The sequence below is a fragment of the Coccinella septempunctata genome, chromosome 1, assembly GCF_907165205.1.
Source record: "Coccinella septempunctata chromosome 1, icCocSept1.1, whole genome shotgun sequence".
In the NCBI taxonomy this organism is placed as follows: Eukaryota; Metazoa; Arthropoda; class Insecta; order Coleoptera; family Coccinellidae; genus Coccinella; species Coccinella septempunctata.
In genome coordinates this window covers 44,455,574-44,477,261 of record NC_058189.1, presented here as the reverse complement: position 1 = coordinate 44,477,261, position 21,688 = coordinate 44,455,574, and the positions used below count along the sequence as shown (strand labels likewise).

The 21,688-nt window shown below is 34.9% G+C and overlaps 2 protein-coding genes across 3 annotated transcripts in view; both read right to left on the bottom strand.

Annotated features, from left to right (window-relative positions):
* Positions 1 to 3,885, bottom strand: part of LOC123322588 (otoferlin-like) — a 229,341-nt gene extending 225,456 nt beyond the window's left edge. Inside the window, exon 1 of the mRNA XM_044910534.1 lies at positions 3,736 to 3,885. Coding sequence (XP_044766469.1) covers positions 3,736 to 3,814 — 79 coding nt within the window. The 5' untranslated portion in view covers positions 3,815 to 3,885. The remainder of the gene's footprint in view (positions 1 to 3,735) is intronic.
* Positions 3,886 to 12,778: 8,893 nt separating this feature from the next.
* The window catches only part of LOC123322991 (protein Shroom), a 280,868-nt gene continuing 271,958 nt past the window's right edge, over positions 12,779 to 21,688 (bottom strand). For both annotated transcript variants that reach the window (XM_044911146.1, XM_044911144.1), the window contains 5 exons: positions 16,931 to 18,069; positions 16,694 to 16,865; positions 16,022 to 16,184; positions 15,698 to 15,964; positions 12,779 to 14,015 (listed from right to left, as the gene is read on the bottom strand). In XM_044911146.1, coding sequence (XP_044767081.1) covers positions 13,761 to 14,015; positions 15,698 to 15,964; positions 16,022 to 16,184; positions 16,694 to 16,865; positions 16,931 to 18,069 — 1,996 coding nt within the window. In that variant the 3' untranslated portion in view covers positions 12,779 to 13,760. The remainder of the gene's footprint in view (positions 14,016 to 15,697; positions 15,965 to 16,021; positions 16,185 to 16,693; positions 16,866 to 16,930; positions 18,070 to 21,688) is intronic.

Genomic DNA, 21,688 nt, shown 5'->3' with positions numbered 1-21,688 from the left:
ACTCAGTCTACCACAATATCATCTTCAAGTTAGTGAAGGTATATTCGTTTTTCGCTATCACAATAATATCTTCAGGTGCGAAACATGTCTAGTGAAAAGAACTTTGTTTAGTGGAAATCCTGTACCTAATTCAGTTTGTAGTAAATATGGATTTTCATTACGTATGCGTATGGATCACATCATCCATAAATATTTCAAGAATCAGGATTCACCCCTCTGGAAGATAGAAATCACGTGAAAAGAGTAACTCACAGTGGATAGGGGGATCTAGAATTCTATGAAACCTAGTATATTTACATTCAAGATTCATTCAGTCCATTAATCTTCTCTACCTATTTCTTATCAATTCGATGTAAGTATATTATAGTTTTCCTATTACTGAGGGAAAAAATATTGGTTCATACTGCTCACGTTATAGATTCCATTGATTCACACGAACGATATCGAAAAGTTCTCATAGCTTTTTTGTCTTTGAAGTTACGAATCTGAAAGTTGAACCTTCTTAGGCAATTCTATACGTAGAATCCACTGACGAGCTCAAAATATTTTTTCATTTCGAATCATTAGGCGAACTTTCGTTTTTTTAAATGCAAATTTTTATTGAATTTGTTATTTTTCAATTGAAAAAAAAATCCTTGGTAAGTATATTCTACTTATGAGTGTGCCTAGAAAGGTTCAAATTTCAGATCTGTAGCTTCAAAGACAAAAAGTTATGAGAACTTTTCGAAATCGTCAAAATCTCATTTTTTACTAATAACTCAAGGACGAAGGATCGTAGGAAGCTACGGTTTTCCCCATTCTTTTTTTCTCTGAAAAGGAGCTCGTTTTCTTCCAGCTCTCATAGGTCCCCCCAGTAAAAATTCAAAGCTAGCAAAATGAATGTGATAAAGCCATTTATGGCTGAAGTTCTACGCTCGTAAATCAAGTAGAATCGCCTGGATTTTGAATATAATTTTAGGTAACAACTTCATATTTCTTTTAAATTTTGTGGAGAATTTTTTGCTACTCACTAGTCGGAGACAGTGTGGGGCAGTGTGTGGCTTCTGCTACACAGCTTGTGGAATGTTAATCAAGAATCTGATTACGGCATAATTTCGGGCACTCAACTGCCGATTTTTGTCATGAACGTTTCTTAAAAAAAATCCTGCTCTTTGCTAGCTTCACCGTTGAGCTAGTTAATCATATCGAAAAAAAGACCTCAAGGCTCTTATCATTTATCTATTTGAAAATTCTCTGCTCAACATTCAACAATCAGGCTGAATATGGGCACCCTTTTACATAATGTCGGATTCCACATTCCAGCAATGTAAATCACAGATAATTTTCTCAAAATCTTTCTGAAGTAGGATATCTTCATATTCATATCCCATGCAGACATATTTCAAATTAGATTCCGTTAGGTTTTTCAGCTTTTTGGTTGAGCTAGCAGAACCTAGTTTTCAACGTGAGCCAATATAGCATCATAGTGTGATAAATTTTTTATAAATATTCGGGTAGCTGTCGGTTAAGCAGCAATACCCTCAATCTTTTCGGCAATCGAAGAGCAATAAACTGGCGACCATGTAAATAAATTCGACTAAAACTAAGTATAGTCAGAAAAAATTACAAAACCTTAGGTACAGGCAGACTGACAGGAGTTAGGCCCGGCGCAAATAGAAACGCAGGTTAGTGAGATGACGCAGCGTGAGTTTTAGTAAAACATAGAAAAGACCAAGACCGCGCAAATAAAGCGTGACAGTGACTTGTCAGATAGTACGTGCAGTGCAGGAAAAAGCTGCGTCACTCTGCGTCACCTCACTAACCTGCGTTTTCTAAGTTCAATTTTATAGGATATTTGCAAAAGATTCTTCTTAGACTATCGTTTTTTGGAAAAAGAAACAAAACAATTTTGGTTAATAAAAGTATAAACGTGTTCCAAAATGAGGTTTTTTCTCCACTTCTACTTGATATTCAATAAAATGAAAGAATTATTGCGATTATGGAATTATGGAGGTAATTAGAATTTTTGCTGAATATTCTTATACTGATAATAAATAATAAATGAAGCAGATATTCTCGAAACTGTGGCTTAGTTTGTTCATCACATATTATGGCAAAAACACAGAAATAAGTATTTTAACCTTTCATATATAATCATTCCGCTGAATTTACTTTGTGAATAAAATAATGGACATTCGAATTATACGGATTTGGCGGGGGCTTTTTTGAAAAAGTATTTTTTTCAGTTCCACGTGGATTCAAGAGTCCTGAAGTTCCTGATATAAATTCTGAATGGCATATCGTGAATTCTAATTAAAAAATAATTAGTGTCTCCATTATCACGCGGCGCTGCTTTTTTGCAAAAATGAGTTATGTTGCCGTTTTTCGATGGAAAAAAAGAGTTGTGGATTTCTTGTTCATTTTTGAAGAAGATCTGTAAAAATAAAATATATGAAAACATTATTTTGTTTTCGACTGTTTTGGACTCTTCAAAACTATCATTTTGAGAGCAAAAATTGGAAATATTTCAGTTCTAAGATTTCCAAATAGTTTTCGGCGAGCTTCAAAAAATATATTTCATATAAAATACGAAACTCGTCACCTTATAAGTAATAAGCTCGGAAATTCGACAATACAATTTTTTGTATATTTCCAAAAATTCACCTGAGCAGCACTGGGCGTGTTCTACAATATGTCAAGAGCGATTCATAGAATAAACAAAATTTTTCAATTTATCAGCTATAATAAGGTCAAAATTGGACGAAATAATATTTTGTATGTTGGCAAAAGTTTATCTCAAAAGAGTTCTAGTGAGAGTTGTGAGTAGCATCTCATCAGATAAATTTTTGCCTACGCACGAAATTTTGATTTTTGGAATATCAAACATCATTATAGCTAATAAGCTAGACAGAACTCTCCTTTTGATAATTTTTGCAAGCGTACGAAATATTAGTATTTCCGAATTCTTGACCACATTGTACAGGGTGAGTCTTTGACTCGTACAAATATTTTAACAGCAGATTCTTGAGGTTCAATGAAACTTCCGTGACATATCCTGACTGCTATTTAAAACATCTATCTTCCAAGAATAATTTTCGCCAATATACGAAATATTGGTTTTTCAAATTTCTGACTTCATTGTAGCTAATAAATTAGAATGTTTGGTTTTTTCGATAAAACTCATAAAAAAAAATTGCGGAACACGTTGAGCGCACCTCAGAACATTCAGCAGAACTGAAACATCACTCGATTTTTCTTTGACAATGTTTTGTTAGTCAAAAACTTGTCATTTTAATTTTTTTTTCATTTTTACAGAACTTTTTCCGAAAACTATCAAGACCTCGTTTTTTATCGAAAAATAGCAGAATAACAGAACTGATTTTTGGCGCCACGTGAAGTAAGCGCCACTGATTCGTTTTTCATTAGAATCCACGTCTAGCCGGTACTATTCAAAATTTTTATCAGTATCATCAAAAATCATTATCTACCTGAAACATAAAAAAAAAATTCAAAAAGTCGGCGCAGACTTTACATGTTTAGCCGAATGATTTATATGAAAGGTAAAAATAATTGTCTATATGTCTTCTGTTACTGTTCATGTATACCAAAAATTTAAAACTTTTCTCCTTGTTTTCAGAAGGTGAAGAATTTTTCCAGTGGTTAGGTTGTCTGGAAAATTCATATTTGGGATAAATGCAGATGTGGGTCCACCTTTCAATGAATGAATGTTGGGTTCAAATCACATATGAATCCTACCTCTGAACTCGATCCTAGCTAATTTTTCCCCCTTGCATTTGGGAATCTGAAATTGCTTAATTTTCACGGAAAGCGACATGATGCCGCAGCTCGCACGATCGCGTGTAAACTGCCGCTGTAACTTCGCTACGTGGTGGACTTGTTGATCTAGCCGACTCGCGCCGCACAGCCGCAGGCGCGTCCAGAAGCGGGAAACAGGATAATGCCAGGATATGGAAAATAAAACTTGACGTATTCTAAACAGAAGGGCGGTACGAGGAAAATGGAAACTGCTTCCAAATTCCCTCCTGAATATTTGCGACATTGAATACCAGCCTTTGTGTTCCTCTTTCTTGTCTTTTGAAAACTCATGCATACCCTGCAGCGTCGCACCGTGTACATGGATCCGTCAAGATCGCAGATGGTCTAAGGAATATTTTGTACAGGGTATCCCAAATTGTTTAATTCTGAATGTCTAGTACTTCTAGCTAGAAAGGTAGAAACGTTAAGAGTCCTGGGATCGATTATCGTGAAAAATCCATCAGTGGAAACCGTTTCATGATATATTCATTTGTCTTGAAGATACGAGAATTTATTGATATTTAGTTAGCCTAGACCAGTTCCATGCTTAAAATAAATATTGCGTTACCATAGCAACGAACAATAACTCATTAGAAGTGTCATTGTGAAGTTTGATGTCAAAAAAGTAAACCAGAGTTACACAATAAATTAAAAGAAAGAAGATGTCCACCCAAATTGTGAAAATCCAAAAATTGGAGTATCGAGCCATCATCAAAATACCTGTATTTAAAAGGTTTAAGAGGTAAGAAGATTTACGAAGATATGCTTAATACCCTTGGTGATCAATGTCCTTCGTATGCCACCGTGAAAAATTGGACTGCAAGCTTCAAAAGAGGTGAATTTTCCATTGAAGATGATGACCGATCGGGAAGGCCAGTATCTGTGGCAGTCCCCGAAAATATCGATGCAGTTCATGACATGAATTTATCAGAACGTCGAATTGGGCTAAAACGGATTTCTAAAGCACTGAATATTTCAAACGAACGCGTTGATCATATCGTTCACGTCAATTTGGACATGAGAAAAATTGCTGCAAAATGGATCCCCAAATGTTTGAATATTGACCAAAAGCGTGCAAGGGTAGAAGGATCGCGTTCGATTTGTGCAATAGGTATTTGAAAACGATGCAGACTTCTTAAACCGAATTGTAACTATGGATGAGACTTGGGTACATTTCTAGGATCCAGAAACAAAGCATCAATCGATGGAATGGCGACAATCTGGTTCACTAAGGCCTAAGAAGTTTTGTGTCCAAAAATCTGCTGGAAAAGTTCTTGCTTCAGTTTTTTGGGATTGCCATGGAGTAATCATGATTGATTTTTTGGATAAGGGTAGAACAATAACCGGAGATTACTATTCGACATTACTGACCACTCTACTGGAAAAAATTACAGAGAAAAGACGCGGAAAGCTATCCAAAGGTGTTTTGTTTTTACATGACAACGCCCCTGCACACAAAACTCATGTTGTCATGCAAAAAATTCGTGATTTAGGGTTTAAATTAATAAAATACCCCGCTTATTCACCAGATTTGGCTCCATCTGTCTATAATCTCTTTCCTCTACTGAAAAATATTTCTTCTTCTTCTTCTTATGTTAGGCCTTAGGCCTGTTCTTGACGATCTTTTAAGTCTAATGGTCTGTTCTGCAGAAGTAACAGCGATGTAGACTGCCAGCTGTCACGCCATCTCTTGAAGGGACGTCCTGGAGGTGTTTTTCCAAGTATTTATTTATTTATTTATTTCTACACATACACCGAAGAAGGTAAATTCATATGCAGAAAAACACAAAAACACTATCAACTACTTAACCTAGGAGAACAATCTTCTCACATTTCCCAAACTAGTATTGAACAAATCCAAGTCAAATTTTTCAATCAGCTCATTGCATATAAGCATCATTTTATTAATAGGAGATGAACAACCTGGCGTTACATGAAAAGTTTCCCTATTTCTAAGCCTCAGATATAAATTAGGTACTTTAAATTTGACAAGATAATCAATGTGCACATATCGAAGTCTTCCAACATTGAAATATATGACTTCATGAAAGGATGCTCATTGTATATTTTCAGGTATAAATATCGAAGAAATCTTTTCTGAACTTTTTCAATCATGTCAACATGACTTATGGCATTGAGTATTGAGTGGATTTAATACTCAATGCTTATGGTTAATGGCATCCAAACCACTGAAGCATAATCAAGGTGTGGTCTCACAAGAGTTTTATATACAGGGTGGGCTATTTAAAACGAAACAGACGAGATAATGGACGGAAAGAATTTATTTCGAAAAAATGCTCGGACACGTTGATTTTGTTTCGAGGGAGACAGCATTTAAGGTCAAATTCACAACTATATCGCTTCAACCCTTAGTGTTAGAACAACAACCCCTAAATTTTCAATGAGGAAGTAGTGTAAATTTAACCTCATTTAGAAGGTCTTTTCATCCTGAGTTCCGATATTGGTTTTTTCTTCATTTGATTCTGGAAATATTGACATTTGAATTTGAAACAACGATGGTATTTTCGTCAAGCAAGCTGTCTGAATCAAGCGAATTTATTCATTTATTTTGTAGATTTGATGAAACTCCATAACTGCCATACACCAGACATCAAAATAATGTTCATTTCTCTCATCAACAATGAAAAATAAAGGAGGAATTTCAATTCTTTTTGCCAAAGAATAAACCATTTTCACCTTAATTGTTGAAGAAAGTAGGAACCAATAATAATTATTTCGTTGTCTAATGTTGACAATAAACGATTACCATCGTAACCACAGAATCAATTAGTCAAATAAAATTAATGATTTCACATAGCATGGTTAGCTCAGCAGAATGACTGGTACTGTACGAAATTCAAAATTGAATATCTCGAAAACGAATGAATTAAATGAGAAAAAAATTAATACGCTAATTCAGCATAAAAAGGTCTTTCAAATGAGGTATCACTCACCCTATCTTTCCTATTCAAAATTTAGGGGTTGGTGTTCTAACACTAAGGGTTGAAGCGACATAGTTGTGAATTTGTGTTTAAAAGTGGTCCCCCTCGAAACAAAAATCGACGTGTCCGAGCATTTTTTCTAAATAAATTTATTCCGCCCGTTATCTCGTCTGTTTCGTTTTAAAAAGCCCATCCTGTAGTAGAATAGTGGTATTACAATCGAAAACTTTGCTATTTCTAAGAACTAAACCTAGTAACTTGTAAGCTTCGTTGGTAATGTATTCAAAATGGGTGTTAAATTTCAGATTGTTTTGAAATATTATACCCAAATCATTAATTTCTGACTTATTGCGTTCAATGATTTCCGATTTAATTTCATAACTGAAATATATCGGGTTGGATCTTCGAGTGTAGGTGACAATATGATACTTTTTCATGTTGAGAGACATTTTATTAATGTTGAAACATTGTTCCACCCTATTCAAGTCCTCCTGCAATAGAGAGCAATCAAGTAGACTCAAGACCCTCCTAGACAACTTGAAATCATCCGCGAACAACAATGCCAGTGAGAATCGCAAACAGGCAGGAATAAGGTCATTAAAAAATATCAGAAGCAGCAATGGCCCCAGTATACTACCTTGAGGAACACCAAAACTCTGTATTATATTTTGTGAAAACTCATCCCCAACTTTAACAACTTGTATTCTTTGATGCAAATAGGATCCAATAAAAGTACACGCATCCCTTGAAAAGTTATTCATAGCAAGTTTATTAACCAGAAGTCTCTGATTGACTCTATCAAAAGCCTTTTCACAGTCTGTATATACCATGTCAAGTTGGAAACCTTTTTCTATTGCTTCCACTGCAAGCTCGGCAAAAAAACAAAGATTACTTATGGTTGATTTCCCTTGAACAAAACCATGTTGGCACTTATTGAATTCAATATTGGAGTTATTAATTATATCATTATATATTACTATTTCGAATAGTTTGTATAGGCCATTCAAAATGCTAATTGGCCAATAGTTTTCGATGACATTTGTTTGTCCTTTTTTATGGACGGGAAGTTATTATAGAGGACTTGAGAAGATCAGAAAAAGTATTTTCTGAAAGTGATGAATTAAATATGTGAAGTAGTGGAACTAATAGAAAGTCAATACAGCCTTTGTAGATATAGGGCGGAATATTATCGGAACCATTAGATTTTTTTGGTTTCAGCTTTTTCGTAGCGTTCCTAAGATCATCCTCTGAAATGACGGAAAATTTGAAGCGTCCCCATGTCGAATTCATCTCACACGAATCAACTTCACTGGTGTATATGGATTCAAAGAAGGTAGCAAAAGCACAATAAATTTCTTTTGCGTTAGTGAACAGTTCTGACCTTCAAATCCCTCAAGATGATACATTTTTGAAATCAGCAAAAAAATTGCAGCAAGATGAAAGAACTTTCAACTATAGTTTACATTTGAAAAATCAGAAATCCCTATCGTATCTCGAAAATGGCTGTATCAAAAAATTCAATAATATCATATTCGAATTCCTCATAAAAAAGTGCCTGTAGAATGTAACAACAGATTTCGAATACGAGGTCAAATAAGCGAGTTATTCAGTTTCATTGAAAATGACAATTTCTCAATTTTCATTCATAACTCAGAATCTATGACCATTAGGCTGAATCTGTTTTTAGATTTGGAATAGTCAGGAAAAAAGAGCTCGAGAATGTGTCATCGGTTTTCTTCTAGAGCTGCTATAGTTCTCGAGATCCCTTCAGTAGACAATGAATTTTGCACCCCCTGTACAGCAATCTGTAAGAATATTTATTACCCTCCGGTACTTCGACTCCGCAGCAGGGTCGGATTTGTCCAAATCTTTGTTCCATAACATGAGAAACACAGTTTATCTCATAATGGAGGTCGTGGGACAATCGAAAATCGGCATCGGTGGGTTTAATACTCAATGGTTCTGCTTATTTTTTTCAACCCAGCGTGGTGTAAAAAATAATATGGTTACCTGAGTGCCAAAGCAAGAGGAAACACGCCTGTTTCACTGAGGGCACAGATTACAGAGTAGACTGACCATAAAGTAAGTCAAGATAGAGGGGAAACTCAGCTACAAAAACTGGACCCCTTATTTAGTTTGTTGAACCACCGCATGGGGTCGCTTCCATCGCTGATTTTACGTTTGTAAACATTTCCATAACCTCATTCTTTTCGTCTTTGTCTGCAGTGTGAAGTGCATCGTGATTCCTAAGTGTTTTTTCTGATAATTGAATAAGATGTCGGAAAATAGAAATATTAAAAGCAATACATTTTGTGTGCCGAACTGTGGTGATAAGACTAGTAGACGTCATCGGTTTCCTGAAGCAGATAATAAACAACCGGAAATTATCAAACTTTGGATGGAAAAAGTTTGTAATCCCTTGTTGACTACTGAAAGTACTGAACAAATACGAAAATCCTATTTTGAGTGAAAGTGTGAATTTATTTTTTACATATATATGGGAATTATTGGTTACATGAATATTAGTGCTTTATGATGAAGGGTTCTCCCAAATTGAATTGAATTGAAAAAATCAGCAAAGTACTGATGAAACGTCGACTAAGTCAAAAAAAAAACAGTGTTTTCCTTCAGTCCTATAACCAATAATTCCCATAGGACATTATAATTATTTCTATTTTATATTTTACATATATGGCCATACACTTTGATGTATATATCGACATTAGAATCATTTCTATTTTATTTTTTTCCTATCAAGTCCATACACTTTGATGTATATATGGACATTAGAATAATTTCTATTTTATTTTGTACTCATAAACCCATACACTTTGATGTATATTATATGGACATTAGAATTATTTCTATTTTATTTTTTACTTGAAACCCATAAACTTTGATGTATATTATATGGACATTAGAATTATTTTTATTTTATTCTTTACATATAAGGCCATACACTGTGATGTATATATGATTTATTTATGAAGAAATATAGTTATATCATTGCCTACATATGTGTTTTTTTTATTCAAGTCATCAAGCTTCTGAGAACAATGGATTTGAAACAACTCGTACTGGAATGGTAATATAGCATCTTGACATGCTATATTAACTCGTTCCAGTACGTTGTTTCAATCCCGAACTTCAAAAATCAAATCAAATGATTTTAAATAGGAAGCATTTCAAATTTTCCCGCTCATTTGTTTCGAATTCCGGCCGCCAGAGGGCGCTTTTATTTCCTCGAACCACCGCATGGGGGCGCTGAAACTTGACCCCACTTCTTAGTAGGGGAGTTTCCCTTCTATGGGTCTGTTCTGTGAGACTGACTGAGGGCCTGTTCCGATATTGCTGGTTTTACTGGCCCGCAATCGAATAACAATAGAACTCGAACGACTGGGCCAATAGGCATCGTCTCTGAAATACTGACAGTACTGTTCAGGAATATCGGAACAGACGGTGAGTGAAATAGTATCATAAAGTAAGTCAAGATAGAGGGGAAACTCAGCTACAAAAACTGGACCCCTTATTTAGTTTGTTGAACCACCGCATGGGGTCGCTTCCATCGCTGATTTTACGTTTGTAAACATTTCCATAACCTCATTCTTTTCGTCTTTGTCTGCAGTGTGAAGTGCATCGTGATTCCTAAGTGTTTCTTCTGATAATTGAATAAGATGTCGGAAAATAGAAATATTAAAAGCAATAAATTTTGTGTGCCGAACTGTGGTGATAAGACTAGTAGACGTCATCGGTTTCCTGAAGCAGATAATAAACAACCGGAAATTATCAAACTTTGGATGGAAAAAGCTTGTAATCCCTTGTTGACTACTAAAAGTACTGAACAAATACGAAAATCCTATTTTGAGTGAAAGTGTGAATTTATTTTTTACATATATATGGGAATTATTGGTTACATGAATATTAGTGCTTTATGATGAAGGGTTCTCCCAAATTGAATTGAATTGAAAAAATCAACAAAGTACTGATGAAACGTCGACTAAGTCAAAAAAAAACAGTGTTTTCCTTCAGTCCTATAACCAATAATTCCCATAGGACATTATAATTATTTCTATTTTATATTTTACATATATGGCCATACACTCTGATGTATATATCGACATTAGAATCATTTCTATTTTATTTTTTTCCTATCAAGTCCATACACTTTGATATATATATGGACATTAGAATTATTTCTATTTTATTTTATACTCATAAACCCATACACTTTGATGTATATTATATGGACATTAGAATTATTTCTATTTTATTTTTTACTTATAAACCCATAACCTTTGATGTATATTATATGGACATTAGAATTATTTTTATTTTATTCTTTACATATAAGGCCATACACTGTGATGTATATATGATTTATTTATGAAGAAATATAGTTATATCATTGCCTACATATGTGTTTTTTTTATTCAAGTCATCAAGCTTCTGAGAACATTGGATTTGAAACAACTCGTACTGGAATGGTAATATAGCATCTTGACATGCTATATTAACTCGTTCCAGTACGTTGTTTCAATCCCGAACTTCAAAAATCAAATCAAATGATTTTAAATAGGAAGCATTTCAAATTTTCCCGCTCATTTGTTTCGAATTCCGGCCGCCAGAGGGCGCTTTTATTTCCTCGAACCACCGCATGGGGGCGCTGAAACTTGACCCCACTTCTTAGTAGGGGAGTTTCCCTTCTATATGGGTCTGTTCTGTGAATAGTATGACTCACTCTATTTCAAGCATTAAATACAAAATTAATTTCTATTACAATGAGTCAAGGCAGAGTTTGATGTAAGCCTTTTTCTTTAATTTTTAGCAACTGAAATGAGACTTGCAAGCAAAATAAAGCAATAATTCATAAGAAGTTGTGAAGCACATAGTAGAGCTAATGATGCCCACTTTGAACACTTTTTGTAAAACTCGATTCAATTAAACGATATTTTAAAATTGGTTTTTTTTCAAGTAACGAAGTGAATTTTTGCACTTTTGTAATTAAGAAAAAAAGCTAAAATTATTTTCTAATACATTGAGTCAAGACCTTTGTTACAAAAATGCTTAAATTTAATTCATAACTTGAAATTAATTTGAAAATATTGATTTCACAACGTTGGGGTTCAATAATAAAAGAAAACGATAAAAAATAACAAGTTTAAAATATCGTTTCATTGAATAAAGTTTCACAAATGATGTTTAAATTGGCCACCAAGTGTTGTGATACATGCTCTATAGTCTACACTTTCTAAGTAATCATAGCTTTATTGCATATCAACAATTTTAAAACGAGTATCGTTTCAATGAAGTAAAATTGTTCGGTTTGCTGCATTCGAGGATAATGATTTCATATGTGGATTATCGAAATAACGTCCGAACCTGCAGAATGCAAGACGTCCACTGGAAGACATAATACTCATTCATACTTAAGTACTAATACTACAACATCAAAAATAAATGCCAAATAGAACAATTTAATGAGTCGTAGATGAAACTGACATTCTGTGGAAATGAAATTCAAATATTCTGCTTTTTCCTCGGACAATACCAGTAAATATAAAAAAAATCCTCAGTGCGTCTAATAAACTGGCCAGGGACTGTATATCGTTGAATACAAATGATATGGACGTCGCGAGCCAATTTTTCTCTCTTTTAAGCTGAGTAAGAAAAAAAACCCTAATGTTGGCGATCGATGAACGACTAGAAAGATTTGAATCATTTTGATGTCATTTCCAAAGTTTTTTCTTCTTCTAACAATGAAGTTCGAAACAAATTTTTGTCATCATATGCTCTCTTCTGAGTGAAACTTGCAAAAAACGAAAAAAAGGGCAATAATTTAGAAGTTTCTTGGACCTCAAAAGTTAAGCTTTGGCAGAAAATATTCGCAAACTTCACTTTACTGATATTTGAAATACCCTCAGTCCTTTCAAACCATATTCAGCTTGTTAGTAATTTTTAAGCACCAAAACCCTAATTTTCCTGGGCTATAAATGGAATATAATATTTTATATCTCAAAGGGGTTGAAAAAATTACCAAGATATAATTGCTTTCAATTTTATTTATTTCAAGCGATGCATACAGCTCAAAAATATTCCATCGTAATTTGTGATGGATGAATATAAATACTATGAAAAACATGGACTGGTTTTCTAACTTTAAAATCTGATCACAATGCACAATGCATAACTTAGATAAATTTCCAGAGCACCATAATATTCAAAATATTTAAAATACAAATATATTTATATATATTACATTAATATTTCGAGTAAACAAGAATATGTGATATTCTAAAAATATTCTGAACTATACACTATATTATAAATACTTGGTAGGAAGATGTACAGAAATTTCATGAATGAGGATTTCCTTCATATTCGCAGCAAGTTTTAGAACTAACTAGAAAAATTTATTTTATATCACAAGGAATTGCAATCGATGAATAATTCTTCTCTACACTACGAAGCGGCTGCAAATAATTCTTCATCCACCTCAAACATAAAAACTGTATTATCATTTACAAAATGATTATAAATCAATTCGATAAAATGCAAAATATAACAGCCTATTCTGCTCTGGCAGAGTCATCTTAATCGTTTAAAAAAACGGGTAAGAGACACAGTCATGATTGCAATCATAACTTACCACGAAAGCTCATACAAAACGCGAGGTTCAACCTACAGCAGCATGTAAAAAGTTGGAGATCACAACGAACGCGGTGGATCCATGTCTCCAATCTTCACAGCAAGAAATAAGTACAATTACTTAGGATTCAGAATTAAATGTAATTATAAAAAAGAGCTATTATTTCGCGATTAAAAAATAAGTAAAACGTCACTCGACTAGCCACATTCGATAAAACTCGAATGAAAATATTAGTAATTACAATTTGGCCTAAGAAGCATTACTCTTAACTGATATACACATTTCACTTCTCGATCAAATGATTTGTACCAATAAATAATTCTATTCAATCAGAAAATTGAAATTGTTGTATATCTCACAGGTGCACACGATCAGTCTCAATTTGCAAGTGATTCTCTGAGAGCCAGAAGTTGCTCCTCTCCTAATTTTATTTTGTCAGCTATCTCCTTCGAATCCATTATTAGTTTTGCTTTCATGTTGATGAAGTGATCGTAATCAGCGTAACCATCAGAGTCCAGATACTTGGTTAAGATGTTTGAAACATTGACGCTGCGTCGATCTATGCACTCCTTCAAACTTTTCGCCTCTTCTAGTTGTGAAAGGAGCTTGTCCCGCTTTGCTTCTAACGTTCTCTGAAAAAGGATGATCGAATTATTCCATCTGAATTTGCCTCATATAAAATACATGTTCATCCAAGAGTCTGCCGATTCTATAACTGTGATCAGACAGACAAAACTTAGGTATGGAAATTAAATAAGATGCATTACATCCATTGATATGAAAATGAACAAATGCTTTGATCTGAATCGAACTAGCCAACCAGTATTACTCAGAGTATCAACAGAAAGATCATTCCATTGAGAAAGTGTTGGTGCTAACCATAATTTTAGTTTTATTTGATTTCGTCAGAGCAACTCCCACCCCAACAGATGTGGAAGTAATAGATGGGCGTACGACGTAACAGATGCTACGAAGTAGAGGTATCACAACATCGAATCACCACCTGGCAGATAACGAGATTCCTCATAGTAAAGATGGCAACATGTAACCATTTGATTAGTGACCCTAACGTACAATCTAAATCTATAAATCTCTCTGCCAAACCCGTAATAGTCTAAGATCCCACTGCAGAATTACTACGTTCATTACGTACAGAGACAAACACACATTTTCACATACGTTTATGGATAGGAGAATACTTCTCGCTATTTTAACAGATGGCAGACCTAACTTGCGGCCATTTTTTCACAGGCAGCCATATATCATCCTCGATATCATCATATTCGAAAAAAAAAATAACTTTAATTTGATATCAAAAATATCCGTGTACGTCATGAACGTAGAAATACATCGAGATGTTACCTGCTTACACCTGGCTGCGAGGTAGTTGCGGCCGAGTGTGCAACGGCAGCTATGGATTTTAGTATTCTTTACATGCATTGCTATGATGTGGATGATATTTTATTTCAAGACGGAGTGAACGAAATTTCTCTTGGAATATTGATTAACATTAATTCAATTGAAATTACTTGCGGCCAATTTGGACAGGCTGCGGTGTTATCAGTGTATTCTCCTATCCATAATTCTATGTAAAAATGTGTGTTTGTCCCTGTACGTAATGAACGTAGTAATTCTGCAGCGGGATCTCGTTCTATAAGCATACTACTGGTGTAGGTTCTATCTGAAACTGCACCACCTACTTTTTTAACTTTTGAAGTAATTGGGATAGCAAAATGGTATTTGGACTATGATTTATTACAAATGGCTGATCAATTAAAATTCCAATTTTGATCTTTGAGGACTTTCCACCCTCGATATAAAATCTTTAAGGTCGTGTAATCAAAGAGCTACTACTATTATTATAGTGAAATATCTTACTACACCAGACTACCTGTTGCTAAATGGTCACAACTCCCTGTATCAAATAATAGATGTCAGGACTATCGATTTGGTTCAAGAAAAATGTAAAATTATGACCGGACAATCATGGGGTGGTCCTTAGAAAGATCAAATAAAATTGGGATTTGAATTGATGAGTCAGCAGTTGTAGTAAATTTATAGTTATAATAAATTCCTTTCCAAATTTCGCTGATACAATTATACATATATTTCAAAAGATACAAGTGGGTGGTGTGGTTTTGGATAGAACCCACACCAGACTACATACACGCATATCTTGGTATTGGCAAGAATAATCAAATTCGGACCTGGTGTAATAAATTGTTAAAAAAATATAACAAATTGTGGTAAGTATGCTTCCGGTTTTGGCAGGGTGATTTGATAATTTAATTTCTTACAGGAAGAAAATATTTACCCTTTCTTGGTGATCTTCAGGCATTCCTGAGAGGGCATTTTCCGCCCTGGCCAATCTCCCAGAAATACCCAGAAGTAGACTAGTGATTTTTCCAATTTCCTCGACGTGCAATCGAAATTTGGCAGCTTCCTGAGGTCTAGCCACCCTACTAATATGCGACTCAACATTTCCACCCAATTCTTCGTTCATTTTGAATTCTTCATCCACCACTACCTGCTCACTCCTCAAGACGTCTAGTTTTTTTCCAAGTCTGTTCACTAGTTCCTCCTGAAAAGTCATTTGAGATTTAATATTTCGGAAATTCATACAAATTGATAAACTTACCTTTTTTTGATCGAGATCTTTGGTACTTTTTGATAATTGACACTGACTCATATCCTGACTAAAGGTTGTAAGGAACCTAGCTTTTGGTTCGGAGGTTGTGTAATATGCTGAGTTGCTTGTTAGAGAGTTGTTTATTTCCATACTGCTTGTTGATGATGGAACACTGAAAATAAATTATAGACATTAAATCTTCCTCAATGCATATCATCTACTATTCAGCGACACTCAAATTTGAACCCTCAAACTCACAGTCATTAGTCTCACTTTCTATAGCCTCGCTGCTGCTGATAGCTTTTACCCAATTACATATGGAGCTAAACTAGTGTAATAAATTTGTATCTCGCAAAATAATCAGGATAAGCCACCCCGCTTAGGGTATGGTTAACCATCACATAATATAAACAACTCTTTTTTCTTCAGAATATTAGTATAGATTCCCCTAAAGACATGGTTTCCAGAAAAAGAGAGCTCATATCCTTGTTGATTAATAATTTTGGCTTCCATGAGGTGACTCACAATGATGTTTGAGACTTCACGAAAAGAGCACAAGAACAACTCAGAACAAGGAGGTATTTCAAGAAACACACTCATTCAGCAAAAATTGTTTCATTAATATTAGTCAAATTATTTTGATAGTGGAATACAAGAATAAAAGCATGAATGGTTAAATACCTGGTTTTGACTGTGGAACTACCATTGGACAATGTGGTTGGAGATGGAGCATCATTTGGTGTATTTGAACGACTTCTGAATGGGGAATTGGCAGGTCTTGGTTTCGAAGTGACTTCTGGCTTGAAGAGTCCTTGTACATAATCACTCAATTTTTTATGTGCAGGTCCAGGAACTATAAATGAATACCATGAACAAACCATCAAATATAGGTTTAGTGTTTCGAGATGAAAAACTCACCTAAAATATCTTTCAGCTTATCCGAGTTAGACAGATGACTAATGATGTCTTCAGATAACAAATCACATTCAATTTCTTCCTGGAGTTTCCTGCGAGAGGGCAAGGGCGTTGGGGGCAATTCTTCCTTCTCCGTTTGCGACGACGCATCTGAAGTTGTTGTGTTCACTCTCAGAACCACCTCAGTCCTCTGGATCATCTGAAGACCTTCTATCACTGGCGGACATCCATCCGTTTTTTTCGGCGAAGCAGGAGGTGAAGTAGGCGTTGAATTAGTGTTGGTATTTAGGGAAGGTGTCTGTAAAGGACTACCGCTCCCCGAAGAAGCTGGTGTAATTCTTAAGGGTGATAATTTAATTGGGGAACTTGGTGATAACTGCTGTTTTATTTGAGGCGAAAGAAGAGGAGGGGAATGCGAAGACTTCAACGTTGGGCTCTGCGCTGTTGTTTTCGTTGATAAAGGACTCAACTTAGGAGATTCTGGTTTTGGAGTATCGTTAGTCATTGGAGATGAGGTTTCCACAGAACAATACGTGTTGACCCTCAATGGAGTATTCATAGAAGTCGGATTTCTTACACTCGAACAGACGCGCGTACCGGTTAAATTAGGAGGCGAGATTCTATCACTGAAAGTTGTTGCACTAGAAAGGTTCGTTGTTTTCAATGGCGCAAACGGCGAGCCCCTAGATGGGCTCTTCGAAGGCGAAGACGGTGGGCTCTTGCACGGTGATTTTCTCGAAGCGTCACCATCGTCCACAGCCGAGAATGGAAAGGACGTTCTACCGTAATGAGATCTATTGGTCAAGGCGTTGACTGGAAGCACATCCGGTAACACCAGATTGGCCTTTTTCAAGTCTTCGTTTTCATCACATTTGAAACTTTTCGATTTATTTGGTTTTTCATTCATGGACACCCGCCGGAATATGCTGGTGTTGTTATTGTTATTCTTCTGCTGGTCCTTCTTGTTCTTATTCGGCCAGATCGTCTCCCTAGCGTTGATTTTCGGCGACTCGGCCAGAACTTCAGCGGGAATGGCGTGACCATTCGGAGACATCGTACGTTTGTAGCTTCCTGTGTCGGAATCCGGGACTACACGATCCCTGTCTCGTCTAGATGCCAGAACGGAAGCTTTAGATTGGCTTCTGCAAAAAAAATTTTTATGAAAATCTAATTCGAGTTTATTTCATGAAAATTTATTTGAAAGATGAAGTTTCTAGTTGAATAATAGATTTATATCACTTATCGGCTAAATGAATTCAATATTCGTTAAGACATTGGGTGAGGATATTTCCGACATTAATTTCTTGGAGAAAATCATCGAAATATTCGAGTCATTTCAATCTAATTGAAATAGTTTTGGAACTATAATTTTCTGAGGTTTTTAATTCTCAACCTTTACATCAGCAGATTTCACTTTCCCAGAAGTAGGAATATTTTTTCTACAAGCTTGCGCGTTCAAGTCGTAACGAGTCACTTTTTCGCTCCCAAAAAGAGTAAATTGAATTGTCATGCACCGAACTCGAACGATGATTTAACCATGGTAACGACATGCAGAATTACGTCCGTCCTTATATATGAATTCAAATCAAATTTGTTCTGTTTCGTAAAATGGATATACATTAGAAGAGCTTGTAGAAAAAATATTGTTCTCAACTCTTGTGGAAAGTGTCTTTTTCTGCAACCTTCCGGGATGTACCCAGGAGAATAACTACTATTCCTGTTCGGGAAGTGGCAGAAAACTGTTGCTCTATTAGAGAATTATATAATTGTGGTTCATGAATTTCAGAGGTTGTGATTTACCATCGATTATTAACGCCCCTAGTCTGAATTTCTAGTTCACCGACCAAAGTGATGTTCATAATAGGTTTCGGGATACATAAAAGATTTCTCTCCAAGAAGGTACGTGATAGAATGTTTCGCGTTAACCAAGATTTAATCCTCTTATTTTCATTATATAATTCTTCGCCTGCTGTTTATAATAGCTCTATCATTTTTATTCGAATGTTCTGAAACATTTTTTGCTGCGTTTCTGCCTACGTCATAGGAGTCATGTCAAATGAAATCGATTTACTATAACTTTGTTTTGTCAATAATAAGATTTCATTACAACCTTTCTTCATTTATTTAACACTAGCTGACCCGGCAAACCTAGTTTTGCCATTTAAATTATTTCTAGGGTAGATAATAATAACTAACTCATCGTGATTGCTCGATTGGTCGTAAGAAAAAGGAATGCCTTTTTTTCTGTTCTGTACAATTTTTTTTGGGAATATTTTGTTATATAAACCTTGCCCTAACAATAATAAACACAACAAAAAAAGAATTGTCCAATTTGGTGCGATCGTTTGAACAATAAAGCATTTTGAAGTAAACCATAGATCCTCTTTTATTAATATAGATTCGACATAAAGAATTAATTCCATATTGAAGATATATTTGGAGAACCCTAGTGAACCTTTTAAATCCAAGTTTTTAGTTGTTCAGATTTATTTAATTTATCCGTCTGTTCAGTTTTTTAACATGCATGGTTGGGATAGGTTAGGCAACATTTATTAGTGTACGAGATTTTGCAATTTTGTCGAGATCTGTAGATGAATGAAATATTTTTGAACCTTGCATATCTTAAACCTTTGGGTGGTCGTGAAAAGAGCTATTCTTGGTCCAATGCTCTGAAGCCAACCGTATCCAAAAGAAAAACAGCCTGTAGGGTGAAAAACATTGACGAATTTTTGATAATTTTTGTAATAAAAGAAATAAGAAATAGTACGTTAGAAAACGTTACTCCTTTTCCAGTCAACGAACTGCCGAGTATTGTCAAGTTTCCTAAAACTCCAAAATCGAATAAAAAAAAAATTAATTGAAAATTTTACTAAACATTCGAATATGTTGAAGCTTGGGTCGTAGAATACCTTTACTAGAGTCTATTAATTTTTGTTAATTCGACAACAGTGGAACCGATCAAGAAGCTCAACACCCGGTTTCCCAATGCTTGATCGGGGAGTCAACATTTGATTGACGGATAAACGTCAATTTGTTTTCGATCGATATTTCAGTCATGAGAATTAAAAATAGCATTCCGACATCAACTCACGATCTATGTAGGTCCATTCAATGATTCCCAATTGCTACTTTCCGAATGCATTCAGAAATGAAAAGGTTTTAGTGATTTTGTTTTGTAAATCGAGTGACTGTCAAATCGTTGATCGGTCAATCAAATTTTTGTCTTTGAAACTCACTAATAGGATTCTATATCAATAGGATACAAAATATTGTTTCTATAATATGCGTCTATACCTTCTCAAAACCGATGAAGTTTTTTGTCATTGTTTGTTTTTATTGTCAAATGATCACCTAACTCACTATTAATTAAGTCTATGGTGATCAGAAAACTTATTGACTCGATAGGCGTTGGCCTATGAGAAAATGACGTAAAATGTTTTAAAGAGAGCAGAATTTTCGTAAGTGAATACAGACAGAATGCAATATGTTAAAATTTGAAAAGAAATATTTCGATATATTTGAGTTATAAGGATTTTATTGACATATATTTTGAAAACAGCCAACGTTTTCCTCCCTGCTTTTTATCGTCACGATTATTGCAACCTGGGAATGACTCTGTGTATGTGCAGACAGTAGAGCGTAACAAATATAGGAAGTACATTGACCTTTTCTGATTGAGGAAAAATTTAAGGTTGAAAAACTCCGACCTGACCTTGACCACTTTCTTCACCATATCATTGTATAAAATACATATTTCCATTATTCCGTTCAAAAGCCTCAAGGTCTCCAGCGCTGGAAATAATTCCATCATTTTTCTCACGTACCTACAATATTGAGCATGTCCAAAAGTAACGTTCAATCTGTGTCATGAAATTAAAACAACACTTTAATTCTTTGTCTCATTTCATTCACTTCACGTATAGAGAGGTATTGTGAAATTTTTCATATCGTTTTGATAATGCTGAGAAAATTCCTCGGAGCAGAACTACATCGTTTTATGGTCTATAAAAGCCCACAATCCTGAACATAGAAAACTAACGTGGCATATATATTTAGAATGAAAATGGTACCTTATTTGGACGGTCTAGTTGTTTTCGCTTCATTTCTTTTAGGTTGGGTATCGATTATTGTTTGTTATTGTGACACCGATGCCGTTACCCGAAGTGTAGATTTACAAGAACAATGCTGAGAATCAAACTGCCTGGTAGTCTTTGTAAAACGTTGAACAGAAGCGTATCATTAAGATCATGATAAGAATGTAAATGAGTACAAATCGTAACTCTCTAACTTTCTGATAGATGTACCTACTTGCCACAGATAATCCATAGTTTATATCAGTTTTAGTCCACTTCTTCTCAGTTCGATTTCGCGAAAAGAATACTTATTGATTCTTGCGAGCTTGTTTCAAGGAAAGAGAGCGTGGTCATCTTGTCCAAGTGTCTGTTATTCTTTAATTTCGGGCCACAACAAACATTTGTTGAGTACTTGGATGGGTGCCAGCTCTGGTTATGGATTTCGAACAAGCTTCTGACTTTATTCAGAATTAAATTTTCATAAGCAATATGATAATTCAAGAGCGAGTTCATGAGTTAGCAATTCAACGGAATCAAGTTGATGTTACTCAATCTGTGTTTTAAGATTTTATATTATTTAGGAATCTAAAATATGAGATTTTCTGGAAAACTCCTTCGTCATATAGCTCCGTTATTTCCCAATTCCAACATCTTTTAAGGGCCGATATTATTTTATATGAGTTGAAGC